The sequence below is a fragment of the Alosa alosa genome, chromosome 18 (genome assembly GCF_017589495.1).
Source record: "Alosa alosa isolate M-15738 ecotype Scorff River chromosome 18, AALO_Geno_1.1, whole genome shotgun sequence".
In the NCBI taxonomy this organism is placed as follows: Eukaryota; Metazoa; Chordata; class Actinopteri; order Clupeiformes; family Clupeidae; genus Alosa; species Alosa alosa.
This window is the reverse complement of record NC_063206.1, coordinates 25,241,471-25,258,692: the sequence shown is the minus strand read 5'-3', so window position 1 is coordinate 25,258,692 and position 17,222 is coordinate 25,241,471. Positions and strand designations below refer to the sequence as shown.

Here is a 17,222-nt window from a genome sequence, read left to right as displayed (position 1 = left end):
AAATTAAAAAATGTTAAATAAATGCACTTCACTATATGTCCACTAGAGAGTGTAAAGCCTTTTGAAGCAGGCATCCTTCATTGCTAGAAAGCTTTCATACTCCAGCTTTTATTCATTCATTCATTAATTCACTCATTCATATATTCATGCAGCCATTTTTATGGTTTGTATTGCAGAATCAACAGCAACCATTACAGCATTAATATAGTGACTTATACAGTAGCATACATTATCTACTTTAGGCATGATCGCGCTGAAAAAATTTGACACAGCAAAAAATAAATAAATAAACGTAATTATGAAGTGCATGTTTGGTTTGGATCCCAAGAACATGGCAGACCTGCAGGCACCTCAGACTACCTGACACTTTCAATAACACGTTTTGCCTTGCAGGTCAAAATGCAAGTGAAAAAATATACCACATTTATTTATTTGTTTGTTAGTTTGTTTGTTTAAAAAAACTAGACAGTAAAATTGAAAAAGCAATGGTAAAATGGAGAGGCTATAAAAAAGAAGGCTATAACTCAAAAGTGTGTAAGTGTGTGCTAAAGGCAGAGCGGACACCGTGGGTCTGCTGTAGCTGTCCCCCGTGCCAGCCTCTCGTCCTCTCCCGCTGATCTCTTCTCTCCATCTGCTCTCTGTTTGCTGCTGTGGCACTTGGCATTTGAGGGTTCTGAGTTCTGGTTCTGAGTTGTAAGCCTGGGGCCTGATGGAGAAGACTAGTGAGGTCAGACTCCTCGGGCCTTAGGGGTCAGCTTCAACAGACAATTAGGGAAAATACCACGTGCCCACAGTAGAGAGATTTTCATACTGCCTACTGACACCCTGGCAAAACACTGTCTAATCCACGAGGGATTACAGCTACAAGGAGCATGCTCTGTCACCACACACACACACACACACACATAGGCCTAGTCCCACACAAACACAGCTGTACAAGTATGTGACTGGCACGTACACACAGTCATGCAAACACACACAGAAAGCAGAGACTCAAACACACACAGAAAGCAGACTCAAACACACACACACACACAGACTGCCACATGCACCAATACACGCACAAGCACACTTCATCACCGGAATACGCATGAGCGCACCCACATGGACACATACACTGAAGCACCACCACATGCATGAATGCATGCAAGCACAAGTAGACACACATACACACACACACAGACAAACACACAGCTAGTCCGTTATTCAGTTCATCTGATGCACTAATGCATGTTCTTCCCTGGAGGCAGAAATTAGTGAGGCTCAACGGCTCCCAAAAATAAAAGAATGCTCAAATTACTCCTCATCCCTCCATAATTTTAGCTCTCCACTTCACATCTCATTATAAGGCCCTTTTGTACGAGCCGGAGAGAGAGAACGCTTCACAAACTCTCTCTGCTAAAATGTCCTGTTTAGTTTTCAATTAAAGATGTTTGGCAGAGAGTCCATCGAGCCTAATGAAGCAACTGTGAAAACAGCTACAATAATAGTTAATGAAATATGAGCATTTGGTGAGTAGATAGATAAGTAAATAAATAAATAAAGTCTGGGTTTAAAATTAGGAACCTGGCCCATGTCCAAGGACAAAGAATTCAGTGTGGTCAGATTAGATATCTAATATTAGAGTAAGAGATGGGATGTTTCAGCTCCAGCTGTTCTGCACGGATTCCTGGGTGGCTGGGAGTTGTTCAACTGACGCAGCTGTGAAGGGCATAGCCAGCGCCGTCGGCATCTGCTGGGATTTAGCTCTGGGAAGACACAGGCATCTCAACAGCAGCACAGCAGAGCACCCACACACACACACACATACACACAAACACACCAAACATGCCGACGGGACAGACATACACACACAAATATGTGGCAACACACAGGCAAGACACAAACAAATAAACAAACACAGAGGCACAACGAGGACGTATGCAAACATGAAGACTTGTGCCAACACACATGGAGGAGAAGGGCACTTAAAGTACACACACTGCCTGTTCCTATCTGTCTTTTTCTCCTCGCTACACCTGCTCTGTCAACCCCCACCCCCTCCACACACACACACACACACACACATACACACACAATCTACATACGAAAGGGCACTGCTACGGGGCTGCCAACTGGGTATGTTATGATGACTTGCACAATGGGAATACTCATTGGAATATGCAACATAAACAGCCTCCCCCCTTCTCTTGAAACACCCCCACAACCCCTCCAGCATCTCCAACTGTCCCCTTGTGCCACTGAGATGACAACTGTTTTCCAAACTTGCTAAATTGGGAATTGTTGGAAAGCGCGCACGCTGGGAGATGGAGTGGTGATATAATCTAATCTGGTCTCCCGCGCTCTTTACACATGGTTGGCTTTCCTGTTTGGTGAAGCGGCGTGTGCCTCGGCGCGACCGGGCTGCGACTGTGGCTGGGTTGGGTTGGGTTGGGCCTGGCTTTTTTAGGTCGGCGTGTTCTCTCAGCGTCTGTGGAACATGTCGAGTGCTGTTTGCTGGGACGCGGCGGCAGCGTTGCCGAGGCGATCCCTCGGGCCCTCGTCAGCTGCATGGGCGGCGTGCGGCACAGAGAGGCGTGCGGACGGTTGAGCTGCCGGCCAACACGTCAGCCTCAGCTAGCGAAAATATCACAGACGACCGCAAACACAGATACACTCACACAAACACACACATACACACACACACAAAAACAAACATCTGCGGGCACTCATACACACAGACTTACGCACGCACACAAACACATGTAAACACACAAAAACATAAACAACTACATGCACACACACACACACACACACACACACAGAGACAGAAACATATACATTGCCTTAGGACAGAATTGACAGACACATAAAATGCTGACACGCACACACACACACACCATTTTATGTAACTATAACTGAGTGCATAGTGCTCTGTTAAATGCCCTGTATTACTTCTGATTAAATGACTTGGTCCAGTTAAAGGCAAGGGCTGACATCACTGGGACTGGTCTGTGTACAGTATGAATGCATGCATGCACATGTGTTTGGATTGAGGGGAGTTGTCACAGCATGTCACATACAGCTTACTGTGTGTATGTGCCTGTTGATGTTATGGCAAACTGCCCTCACATGAAAAGGTTAAAGGTCACAGAGTTCACTGTACACACATCCCACAGTTCCACAAGAGGGATGTGTCACCATGGCTGCCTAACGCATTGTGATGTCAGACAGCACCTGGGGCACTGTGGGAATGAGGCTGCCCGTTCTGAGCCAGCGCACGAGAGAGACCACATGAGCACACACAGTACAGCACAGCTCAGCACATCCCCCCACCCAATCAGTGGATATAAATCAGGTCAGCGCTGGTCATCTATTTTAATACCGCAATTAAAAAAAAAAACTAAAAAAAAACGATGCATTATTTAAAACTCTGCCATCCATATTTCATTGTTTGCAGGATTCCCAGGAGTTTTCACCATTAACGTTAACTCGAGAAATTTACTTGTTTCCATGCACTGTCTATTCAGATCTGCTCAACTGCCTGGAAAACCTGACCACAGTTTAAATTCCACAGTCCACTATGAAATATACATTACGGTGTAACCGTCAGTGTCTCCACTGGAGGCTTGGTTGGACCCAACCATAAATGTATGTTATGTTATGTACTGTAAATGCTTTATGTTTAACATTGTCATGGTCAAAACCATAATTAAAGACAATGGGTTTTAACAGTCAGACAGAGCAGAGCATGGATCTATTAACTGAGTAGCCCAATGAACAGGATTTTCTAAGCATGCATTCTTACATTGAGCTAGAAAGCATGCTGTTCATGTAGATTTCAATGACTAATATTTTGTACACTTCTGTGACCAGTAGATGTCACTGAAGACAAAAAGGCCCCACTCATCGAGACCCCTCCAATAACGTTCCACTTGAGTGAGTAAAACAGTCAAAGACAGGTTTCATAATTCAGGTTTGTAAGCTCAGTCATAAGGTTTGTGGATATTCATATGATTGTTGTATAACTTTACATTATATTATACAGATGGGAATTTGAGATGAACACAGTGAAATGGTAAACCATGGCAGCTGAACAGCTAAAACACATCATGTCTCTCATCATGTAGGGTAACATTAAATTCTTTCACAGCAACACAGACTATACCCAGCTCACGCTCCCCCTTAGTGGGTGAGCATTCCGATGCTGTGTGAATTCTGCTTTACAATGACAGGAAGAGGCAACATCGAAGGGATCATGTCTGATTTCCACGCTCATGCATGTAACAGGAAATCTACTGTACACAGTGTGGTTCCGTGAGTCACCAGGATTCACTTTTATATTGATGTGCAGTCCATGAAAAGAAATTGCTAAACATGAGCTGAAAAAATAAATAACAGATTATTATATATCTCCATGTTGCACACACAGACACACACACCGAAGATTAATGAAATAATGGAGATTATGTGCAAAGATGCAGACAGATGAACAGATTGACAGACACATACACACACACACACACACAAAGAGAGAAATAGGGGGTAAGAGAGAGAGATTGAGCTGTTAGGACATTCTGCATAATATCTATTCAAATGGAGGAGCTAAACAGGGCCTTGCTCCAGCAAACTGATTGGTTGGGCATTTGTTTTTTTATATAGTAACCTAGATTCACTTTAGGGAAAAACACACTCTGCACTGTTGTAGTGTTTGCTTGCAGCAGAGGGCTAACTGCGTTGGCTACATGGTTAAGCTAATCACAGTGCAAGAGGGGGGTAAAAGGTGTCAGTCTTCACAGTGCCTCTGATTAACCCTATTACAAATAATGATGTTTGTTCCGACACACACTACCATGCTGACACAGCAACAGAGGCTTCTGGGTTAAATGGCACTGCTGTTGGGGAAACCTAAGGAGTATTACCGTCCAGCTGGATGACTGCTGACACAGCCCAACACCAGAAACACTAAGCAGGGGGACATAGCAAGTACAAGAGGTTTTAATTCACACTGAACAATGAACTTATGAGTGTTTCCATAAACACTTGGCCAAAATCCTCCTGCTCAAATTGGCTAAACCTTGCCCTTTCACTGTTTTTCTTTGGGACGGCTCAGCTAGAGCTGGACGTACTGTAAGCCCCATAAGACCTTTCACACACTTCCTGTCCCAATCTATCAGATGGGCCTGGATGGTGCTGTCCACTGCTCATTACCTGAGCAGAGGGATAGAGAGGGGGGGGGGGGAATTGCACTTTTTGTTGAATATGGCAAATTCCTCCTTCTGTTTTTCTAGCTGTCTGTGCCATGTGTGTGTGCTATAAATAATGCTGCTGTTTGTTTCCCATTAAGAACCAGGGCCGTGTACAAACAAATGGCTTGGACCAGCCAATGACAACAAGGGATGTGCATGTTCCAATGCACCAGCCAATAACAACAAGGGATGTGCATGTTCCAACACTGCTTCATGGGCATGGGATTGGTGGCATTTGATTGGCTGTTAAGGTAATGTTTTCAGTACCTTTTTATTTAGGAGTGTCCTCTTGCACAACTTATCTGAGACTTCTGCAAAGAGAGGGAGAAGAGAGAGAGACACTAAAAGAGAGAGAGAGAGAGAGCCAGTGAGAGAAAGAAAGAGAAGATGAGTGAGTGAGCAAGAGAGTTGAAAGTGATAGTCTCTCTATCATTTAATGATGCTAGCTGTTTAACAACACTTTGAGGGAACGTACCCCTTCTCTAATTAGGGCCAGTCCTAGGATGGTGACTAGGCTCTTCTAGTCCAGCGAGCGAGCCGCAGCTCCTTACCTCACGGCTCCGGGCTAAAAATAGCCATAAACTCCCACTGACCCCTGGAGCTGTGGCAACGTAACGTGATTTAGTTTGGCATCTTTGTGAGGACTGATTTTGAAGAGCTTTAACCTGCTGTAAGCTGGAAAGTCAACACAAAGAGAGAAAAAAGTGTGTGTGGGGTGGGGTGGGGGTAATACACAGAACACCCTTAGGGAGGTTCCACCATGCAGATGTCCACTTTTGGAGAGCCATATTGTAGCAACATAATGTTGTGACACGATGCTCTTCTCCTTCGTCCGTCAAGACTCTCCCTCTGTTCCCCAAACACCATTCAGCTGGGGAAGTTGAACTTTGGCTGATTGTGCCAGTTGTGGTTTGTCTGTGCCCATTTTGGGGGCAGCCGTGGTCTACTGGTTAGCGCTTTGGACTGGTAGCCGGAGGGTTGCCGGTTCGAACCCCGACCAGTAGACAACGGCTGAAGTGCCCTTGAGCAAGGCACCTAACCCCTCACTGCTCCCCGAGCGCCGCTGTTGTTGCAGGCAGCTCACTGTGCCGGGATTAGTGTGTGCTTCACCTCACTGTGTGTTCACTGTGCTGAGTGTGTTTCACTAATTCACGGATTGGGATAAATGCAGAGACCAAATTTCCCTCACGGGATCAAAAGAGTATATATACTTATACTTATATTTCAAGGCCTGCATTTAGGTCTACACAGTTAGTGGGCATAGGATGTTTTATGTAGAAATAACATAAAATCACTTTCCCTAAATGAGCTATAGAATTCACATATTTATAAAAGACCATCAATACTAGTAAAATATCAGCCTATTCAGATCAAACTCCTGTCTATAATTCTGTGGAATAACAGAGAGCTTTCTTTTGTGGAGGGCATAATTATAATGGACGTGTATGTGTCAGCCAAGTTCATGTTGGGAGAAACCCACAGTCTTAATCTTGCTGCTAAATCTCACTCTTAAATAGCTTACATTTCATATTTTGGCAACAGAGGGTTTTGTTTCGGCTGTAATTGCTTTAATCTGGGCAGCTGCGGACTGCAGGCTACTGGATGGGTCGCTTTGCTGCTAGCTTAGGTTACAATATTTCTGTTCCAATGATAAACACAATAACAGAGCTAGAAAGCCAATGACAAGTGTTGTGCTGCACGACAGAAATGACATCTGTTTACAAAGCTGTATATCCTGCATGGGAATGGTTATCAAATTCATAGAAATATGTTAAGAAAGCTGGAACTAAAACCAAGGTGCAAACCCAACAGAGACCCAATTTTGTTAAATATTTCAATAAATATTTTAATTAGCCTAATCATCATGAGCACTAATATCTGTATTTGAAATACACGCTGATATCCCTGCAAAAATGTCAAAGATCTATGGCCTGAAGTTTGAGTGACACTAGCATCAGTATACCAAAGGGAATGATATTTATTAAATAGTTTAATATGTGATATATCAATCAAAAAACATTGGTTGAACATTTTATTTTGCACTCCAAAAAATAAATATGAATTTAAATATGCCCATAGATATCTCACATACATAAAAATCACTCTCAGAAATGTATAAATTTAAAGGAGCATGTGAATTGATTACAAAGGTCTGGTATGGACTGACCATGTGATGCATTGATCATGTTAAGGTGCTATGGTAGAGTGCGCAATGTGCAAAAGTGAACAGTGCAGGGATTGAACAGTGCAACTATTAAAACCATTATCACATCTGAAAATTAACTATTTAGAGGCTGATGGTTAATCAGGTTTGTTTTCAAGAAAACAGAAATATATGTGTTTGTGTATCACTATTCACAATGTAATGACACATAATATATATTGATGAGAGTATATTTTATCTGCAGCACATTTACTTTTTAATGATAAAACACACCATCACCACTTTTAAATAATGGTGTTAATGGTGAAGGTTGTTATGCTATATGGTTTGTAAACTGCAATCTAAAATATCTACTGACCAAAACAGAATTTTATCATTAATGCATAAAGTAGGCTACCTATCTCTACTAAAGCATTTGCAATTTGAGTGAAAGGCATTATATAGCCTAAGTTCGTTTTAATGTGAAGACAAATCTATTATCTGTATTTTGATCTCTGAGCGACCATTAAATGACTCAGATTTACAGATAAACAGCTTGTCTTTTCCTGGAATCCAGAGATATCTGTACCGACACACTTGCCATCAACATTGACCCTCCTGTCACTACAGCTGTGTACACTGGGGGCGATCAAGTAGCAAAGATTCTGTAGGCAAGCTGTATGCAAATACTCTCAACCATGTAGGCAAGCCTACAGACAAATTTAGAAGTTGTGTAGATCCGGTAAACAGGCCTGCTTAAACTGGCCGAAAATATTTGCAGAACAATTTAGGTAAAATATTTGTTTGTTGGTCTTAAAAACATTCTGGTCAAACTATGAAAAGAAATACTCGCACAGGAGTCTGCGCACGCACACCCAATGGCCTACATGTATTTTTTAAAGCTTTTGTACCGACTGAATCTAATAACAAAAGGTAATTGTTTTCAAACATACATAAGTAGGCTATTGTTAAGATATTTCAGAGACGCGTTTCAAATTCATGTTTTGATGGTTTAAAAAAAAACACCAAGTTACTAGCTCCTCCCATTTGGTGATGTAGTGATAAGACAGAACCTCCTTAATTACTAATTTCTGCATCCCGCTACTAGCTCCCTTCTGTCCTACGAGTTCCTTCATGCATGGAATACCCTGATCATATCGTCTCTGATCTCTTACCTTTAAAACGCAAAATCGGAGGTTTATTTTGATTGCGGCATGGGAGATCAGAAAGAGCCGACGATGGTCCACAGATCCACCTCGTTCAGTATTAAGAGTCTGCTTCTGCCCTCGAAAAGTGACAAACCGGACCCTGACATCTCAGAGAAAACCCATCTTCCTTCGGGGTCAGACTCAGAAAAATCCCTGGAACCGGCCGAAATGGAGTCTCCACCATCAGAACCGGAAAAATCAAAAGAGGACGACGGCCAAACTCCGCGAACGACCGAGACCAGCAAGAATGGAAAATTTGACAAGCCGCCATTCAGCTACAACGCTTTGATCATGATGGCCATTAGGCAAAGTCCCGAAAAACGGCTCACATTAAACGGAATCTACGAGTTCATCATGAAGAACTTTCCCTATTACCGGGAGCACAAGCAAGGCTGGCAAAACTCTATTCGCCACAATCTTAGTTTAAATAAGTGTTTCGTCAAAGTGCCAAGGCATTACGACGACCCAGGAAAGGGAAACTACTGGATGCTAGACCCCTCAAGTGATGATGTATTCATCGGGGGAACCACAGGGAAACTTCGGCGGCGGTCCGCTACCTCCAGGGGTAAACTTGCGATGAAGAGAGGACTTCGTTTTGCGCCTCTCGGTTTGGGAATAAATGACAGAGCAAACAACCCTCTCTATTGGCAAATCTCTCCATTTCTATCTTTGCACACCCCACACTATAACGGATCATCTCCTGGATTTCTGAATCAAGGGCACGCGTATGGCTCCTTGCTCCCTGGAGTTGAACAGCTTGGTAACGGGGACCTATCACGGCCCATTCTTGGAGGTTCCTCTGGACCGCTAGGTTTAGCTAATAGCTATGGTATGAACACCTCTCCTGTTGGTTTACTGTCAGGACAGAGCGGTTACTTCGTCTCGGGAAGTCAGCATCCACCGCCACTTCAGCAGAGCGCGGCGGGGTTCGGGGTGCCCACCTGCTCCCCGCCGTCCCTGCTCTCGGAGTCGCTCAGAACCTCTTTGCCGTCTTTTAACCCGGGCGTTTCAAGCGGATTCCCAGGCGTCTTGTCCCATCAGAAAAGAGTTGCATCCAGCTCTTTTTTGAACTGATTAAAATGTGATCGCAGGATGTGTGATAAGGGATGTGTAAAAAAATCAACACTGACTTGTAATAATGGCATATCCTGTGTGGAAAAAGACACAATATGTGCGGGTTAAATTAATAGTTAAATAGCCATATTAGGGCTTTCTGGAGTGTGCGCGCCATTTGGTCACATAGGCTAATTGAAGGGACAAAGTTTGTTACCTTTAGGTTATAAACTGACTCTAGACTTGCCAAAGGTAACGATATATCTCATATTTATATATATTGTGTAAACAACTTCATTGTTTTGGATAAGTTGGTTAATTTATGTTTTATATTTATTTTAAAATGTATTTAAGTCCTATCGTCCTTGTCTCCGTCAGTATTGAGCTACCCAGAGCGATATGAATTATTTATGTAAATATGAATTATTGCTTTCCGTTCTTTTCGTGAAAAGCGCCTTAAACAAATCAGGGTTACAAACACGAAGAGAGAGACATCTGAATCTTCTCAGGTTCTTCTAGGTTCAGCCTACTGTAATTATGTAATGTGGGCTACTGCTGTATTCTTGTACATAATCAGTGTTATAGTCTATCAACCATTTTAGACAGAATTATATACTTCAATTTATTTCCGTTTTCTTTGTGTGTCAGACTGAGAGATCCATAGCGTCGACTGATTCGTTATGCGCATGCACATGCCATGTCAACCGGCTGCATGATAGTGGGCCTCAGTATAGCATGTCATACAGAAAATCATCTATTCATTTCGTTAACCACGATGAGATCCATTTGTATCTGTTGTGTTCAACAGTGGCATAAGGCTTACTGTTTTGATCCTGTTTCTTTTGTAGGTCCAGAATTTCTCAAATGGAACTCAAGAGAGAAAAACAAAATCAAATCCGGGCCTGATGGTCTCAAAGCTGACATTTATTTTAAAATATTTTTTCAAAAAGACAAGTCCTCATCCCATAGCACTTATGTCATTGAAGAATGAGTTTACATTTCTTCAAAATTCCCACCAGAAATGTATCCACTTTCAAATTAATTTAGATGAAAATACAATGCGTGTAGGCTAGGTTACTAGTGAATCACGTGCATGAGTTTCACACAAAAAATCCCAAGACATTTTACTGTATAATTTCGTATATAAGTTGTCATTGTTTATTTCTCAATATTGCATTTTTTGATGTCGGGATTTTATATGCAAAATCTTTCTACGTTTTGCACTTTCAGTGGGGCAAGATTTCTCATTGTATGAAGTTTGTAATTGTGTGTTTTGTTGCTGAAACTAATTTGTTTAAAGTATAAGGTATTAAACATTAAAAATTATTGCTTTGTCAAGAAAAGAAAAAAAATAATAAGTTATTTGTTTTATGTTAAGGGGAAAATATTTTTTAACCATACCCTATAAAATATGTGCATACGAGGGCTGTTTAGGAATCATTTGGTAGGGTAAAGAAGTAGAAGGATAATGTTGCGCTCATATAGTTTTAGAACAGGTGCGTAAAAAAATGTAGCCTAGTTAGGATGAAGCTGGAGAAGTTCGCACTCTTAAAGAATAAAAGACAAAGTCTTAACAAAAGGAGCTTCCTTTTTTTATAAATATAGACGAGCAAGAGCAGACGTTTCAGCCCTCCGGATTTACAATATTAAACTATAGTCATTTGATCAACATACACTATCGTCTACTTACACTCGGACAAAATAATAACGAATAAAAGCTCACTCACACTTTGGAGCATCCATTTTGCATTGATGAGCCTTTCAGATACAACATAGGCCTGTATTGTGCAATGACAAGAGAAACCTTATCAAGTAAATTTAGTAAAAAAAAACAATTCTACCGGGTAGGATAGTCTATTTGTCATAAAGTGGGTTTAGACCGAGACTAGGCCACTGTAGGTCTACCTTAGCCTACAATACAGTAGGTTAGCATTCGGTGACTTCTCGCTGGGGACAATACTTCTCTGGGCCACATAAGATGACATCACGTCAGTCATGAAGAGAAGAGACTATTGTGATGGACCTTTGTAAGCTAACGCCTCAATTTACTTGGTATTATAGGCTACATTGCGCTATGAAAACATCGCTGTGAAAAAATCAGCAATCAATTTATGTTTAAGATGCAAAGATGCGCCAACTTGCCCTATCAGGCTACCATGGTGCCCTGGTCTGTCCGCTGTTTGCATACACTGACGGGTGGGTCCGGTAGCCTATTTTAGCTTAATTAACCCAGGGCGTATTTTCACCACAGCGCAGGTTAAGTTCACAAACAACAAAGCACATAGGCCATGTTCAGTATCGACTCGAAGTCGATATCAGCACTTGAACCTAAAAGGCTCAGGTGTAGGCCTATTATTCCAAAGCCATATTTGTTTGAATGCGTGTTCGCCCGCGCTGTGTGTGTGTGTGTGTGTGTCGGCCTATGTGTGAATGAGTGATAAATACGAAAGAAATAGCATATAGCCTATACTGTTGTGTAATAGACCAAAACACTGATATGTGTTGTCAGTCAGTGACGAAACAGTTATCATTTCGTGATAAACCACTTAAATAAAATCATCCGCCATGCATGAACAATCCATGAAAATAAACAATTCGAGATACAATTACGGACCATTTGTGTTCGAGACGCCCCAGTTTTGTGCCAGTCGAAGCTTGTTCTAAACCAAATATGTTCTCGAAACAGCAGTGGGATATAATTTGTATTGAAGTGGGCCTTCTTTATGATTTAAAAAGTCTAAAGATAGACTCGCTTAAGGGCTCAAATGTAAAGTGTTTTCTTTCCATTTGATGTTGACACCTTTCAACATAGGACAAAAACTAATGTTGAGACACTTAAAAAAACAGTGAGTCAAATTTCGCCTCATAGCCCAAAGGTTAAAAGAAGTTTCAGAGTCGTGTTGTAGGAGCCTAGCCTACACAGCAACTTATGACGAGAACGAATGGTTTAACATTTTACTAGTGTATAATAGTTAGGACTTGTGTATTGCATTGACACAGGGAAATTACAGGCATATGCGTTTGTATTCATAAAAAATACAGGAGTTTATAAACAATAACAGCAGCCTACAACAGGAAAAATCATTTTGCTTTACACAATTGGGCTATACATCATATCCCATCATAGCAGATCTTGTTCAAAATACAAAAAAAACAAAACAGTGAAACCCGTTCCAGTGACTGGCAAAATGCATCGACAAATAGAGTAGTTTTTAAATTACAATGGTCAGACAATAGCATTTATCTTAATTAAGCATTCTGCCGGATCTCTGCCGTGACACAGCAGTTAAATGTTTTTCTAAATTCTAATAAAATGAAGTTCAACTCAAGTGGGTGAGGAGTTGTGACTAACAAGTTGTGGATCAGGATCATATTTGAAACCTTCATAAATTACACCACAAGTGCAAAATAGATAGATAGATGATAGATAGATACTTTATTGATCCCCAAGGGGAAATTCAAATGAATGACACAAGAACGCATTTGTCTAGGTTTTGCCAATGCGGTTAAAGTAATATAAGCGTTTGGTAAGATGAAGATCCACTAAATCAGGTTTAACAAGCAGAAGCACCTTTTCTCAGATTTGGGAAGTGTAGGGTTAAAGAAATACCCTAGGCCTATGTTCCAACAAAGGAGAAGCATGAAGTTGCACAAAAACACTCACAGTTTAGATGAGCTGATAAATAATCAGGGGCGCAGCTACCCATTTTTGAGGGGTATGCAACAACAATATTGCCCAAAAAAAAAAAAAAAAAAACACAAACAACTAAATCAAAACAAAAGTCCAATAATTTACACTATTACTGTGCATTAGTGTCTATTGAATATGTTTTTAAAGAAATGCTGCCAATTTGATGTTTAACTTGATGTTATACTTGATAAGTAGCCTATAGATAAATGGTGCATTGCCACTTTAAGAGAGTCTAAACGGTTCTCATAACGTCCTACTGCTCACAATGGATAAGGCTGATAGGCACTCTAGCCTTGTTTGTTTGCACCACATTGATAACACAATATTAAGTTATTACAAGGAACCTTCATTGTAAGGATATGGAAACATGTAATGAGTTACTGCTAGCATGACATTTCTGTTTGCAGTTGGCCATTAAAAGTGCCGTATGAGCATGGTAGCCACCTAGCTATCTGAATGGAATAGGCTGTTTCAATCGGCATTATGCTTAACAAACGCAAGTTAGTCTGTTAACATTCATATTTGCAAGCCTCCAAGTACAGACGTCATCACTTTAAATCCTACCTGTTGCCTTTCACCGTCCACTTATTTAACTGCTGTTGCATCCCTTGACATGCCATCTCCTTTTCCCTCTTTCTTTTTCTATTTTTAGTCGTCAACAGCTTTTTTTTGCTGTATCCATCTTTTTCCATAGACGGCAACTCACTACTCGTAGGCCTATCTGCTCGCCCAGCGCTCACGGCGCCCCCACTCCCTCTTCTATGTCAAAATTCTATTCTAGCCTGTTAGTCCTCTAAAATGTTATAGAACATTGAGAAAATGCTGAAATGATTTAGAAACGGACAGCAGTAGCTACATATAGAAAATACCAAATATATTATTTTATTTTTTTTACCATCGCTTTGGCGCCCGCATATAGCGCATACCCACTTTTTGCGCCACTGTAAATAATACAAAAATGGTGAATTAAATGTTCTGCCTGTTCCTCAAAGCTGGAACACAGTGACACAAATATCGTTCGTTACTAACCATGGTTCGACAACGACGATCAAGTTTAACGGGGCCAAAGAAATGTGTTGGAAATAAAATCCATGGGCGTTGGTCTTAGCCTAAAGCAAAAAAAACTCACGAATAGATTGCTTTACTTGACATAGGCCTACATTCACACCATCTCGAACGAAAGTAAAAAATATAAACATTTTAAAAAGAGAAACACATTCGTTAGGCTAGCTTGTAACAACACATAATCATTACTGGTGAAGTGGGTCATTTACGATATGCATGCATTTGTGTATTTTTAAGGCCTGTGTCCAGCTGCCATTTCAGTAATTCTTTGAATACTTTCGGAAGACTATAGTTCAAGTTTCAAGTAAATCTTATAAGAATGCCTAATGCATGAACGCACCATATTAAATGGGTCTATTGCAAGCAGGTCCTTACCTACAGGTTGCCTGATTGTGTTGCGCAAACAAAATCGCAATTGTTGGGCAAACTTTCTCATGTTATAAATGCTTTGAAATGTAGCCTACATCAACTGACTGAAAAATAGTTAACAGTTAATAGCCAGTCGACATTTCATACTTGCAAAGGCTATATGCGCGTATTGCAGAAATACGCACGCAGTTTGAACAATGACATGCTTAGAAAAACAGGAATAGCTACATTAATTTGGTTCTTGTCAGGATAACAGAAAATAATTGTGTGTGTTGAAGTCTGCATGTATAAGGGCCGCATATCTTTTGAAAATTGCATTAGAACCATGAGCATGTCATCAGGCAGGAAAATAGTAGCCGATTCGCAGCTAAAAATTTTCTTTCTCTTTAGCCATCGACGCAATAATCACCCCTTTTCCCAAAATGAAATTCCATTTCATCCGTGAATAGCAGTGGGTCTGACCATAAAATAAACACTGAGTCCCAAATGTGGCATTTTGATTTGTGAATTAACATCCTTCAGTTCAGTGCCTCATAGCTTAATTATTATACAACAAACACAATTTCATGAAATCTAACTGAATTTATGTTTGTGTTTAGTCTCTCTGTAAGAACGCAGCATCAAGCACAATATCACAAAATGAGTGGATCTAAATGCTGGACCGAAAATCCTCACAATACTAATTGGCAGCTGTATGAAAAAAAGGAGAAGTCAAAAGGAGATTGACAATCTAAACCTAAAAACTTTAGCTTACATTTTACTTTTACAGACAGACAGACAGACACACACACACACACACACACACACAGAGAGAGACATACAGACACAGACACAGACACAGACACAGAGACACAGACACAGACACAGACACACACACACACAGACACACACATACTTCCTGGGTCTCACCTCTTGTGTGTCTCTGCTAGTGATGGTAATCCCCAGAGGTCAGGAGGACGTGTCTCTGGATGGTAAAGGTTAGTCTGGTCACTGATCACACATTTGACACTTGTTCAGCCCTAACTTCCTTTTCACAGACAACACAATTCTTCTTAAGTGGATAGTCTACAAATCAGCTTCCCAGTTATCACCAAGAAAACACTACAGGCCTACCTGAAAAAAGAACTGCCTTGATGGCCAAACCTGCTGAAATGCCAAAGTTCGGAGTAAGAAAAGTTTAGGGCGGCTGGTGGTCATTTTACAGGAACCACCATTTTCCATTATTCGGTTCCAATTCACTTGTCATCTCGGCAATCAAGTAACATGCAAGTCACTCATGAGTATCACAAAGCAGGGTGAGACTGAGCCAGACAAAGTGTCACTTCATGACATGAGCGTCCACATTAACATGCTTTTAGTGATCTAAACCATCTCCTGTGTGTGATATTAACCCCTGCCATGCATGTGCAGACATGTGTAAAAAGCACTGGGCCTCAGTCCACTGCCTGCCCATTCTTTATGTTAGTGCCCAGTATCAGGTGCCAGTTGGGCTCCATATTCATTTCAGCTCTGCCACCCGCCATTAAAAAGCTAAGATCAACCTACAGTGGCGTACCGGTAAGCAGGATGATCTAAATCGAATGAAAATTTAAATCCAAATCTACAAGAGAAAAGGAGAGAATGAGATGGCGATGTGCGGTTTGATTATGGTAAGACATAACATAGAATGGAAATCTTCTTACAAGCTGATTGAATAGGAAACATTTTTAACGGCTGTTTTATAAGCAGAGGAGAGACTGGGGGAGACAAATTTCTCTCTGCAATAATTTTGCCAAAATAAGTGTGCTGCCTACAAGACAATTTAGTAAGACAGAAATATAATTATGAACGCGCTGAACATTCATGAGATTACTGAAGTATATTGCAATACTGAAGCCGAGCTTGCTTTGCTTTATTAAAAAGAAACACCCCTATTGAAAAAGTAAGACACTGTTTATTCAATCACCAGTACAAGTCCAGTTCAGTTTGTATAGTAAGTGGAGTTTGACATGCTTATATATCACATTCACTGTCAAACAAACTGCTAAAATATCTAAAAAGTAAAAAAGTTAAATACATTAATTTTAGCTTTCAGAGGCAGCTACGCTATTCTTTCATTTGCCGGTTTTAATCTATTTACAACAAGACCAAAAAAACTAAGCAATACCACCAAAACAGGCTTTCATTATTTTATAAACATTACTTTATAAAAGTTGTTTAAGGAACCCTCACTTAATATATTATTTTGGTCTGTTAAGTATTAGGAAATACAGAAATCGTAGAATTCTAACATTGAGTCCGAGGCCTCAACTTAATTTTGTATGATGTAGTGCACTAGCCAAATCAAAGTTGTGCCGACAAACTTCTCACTGCTGGCTGTGAATATTCTATAGAAATATCCCATAATAGCACACATTATAAATAATGTTTCATAGAAGTTCCGTAAATATTGTTATTTTATATTTAGTCTTACCTAAGCAATAAAA

At 40.7% G+C, this 17,222-nt stretch overlaps 2 protein-coding genes across 2 annotated transcripts in view; one reads left to right on the top strand and one right to left on the bottom strand.

The window, feature by feature from the left end:
• LOC125311146 (acylphosphatase-2-like) overlaps nt 1-17,222 on the bottom strand; it is a 51,382-nt gene that overhangs the window by 9,958 nt on the left and 24,202 nt on the right. The gene's annotated exons all lie outside the window — the stretch shown is intronic.
• LOC125311145 (forkhead box protein G1-like) lies at nt 8,457-10,977 on the top strand. The gene has a single exon (XM_048268914.1). It carries the CDS (start codon nt 8,586-8,588, stop codon nt 9,651-9,653), a length of 1,068 nt encoding a protein of 355 aa, XP_048124871.1. The 5' UTR covers nt 8,457-8,585; the 3' UTR covers nt 9,654-10,977.

Bases quoted from the DNA above. Each gene is read 5' to 3' on its own strand.
- LOC125311145 (XM_048268914.1), top strand. From the start codon at position 8,586: ATGGGAGATCAGAAAGAGCCGACGATGGTCCACAGATCCACCTCGTTC.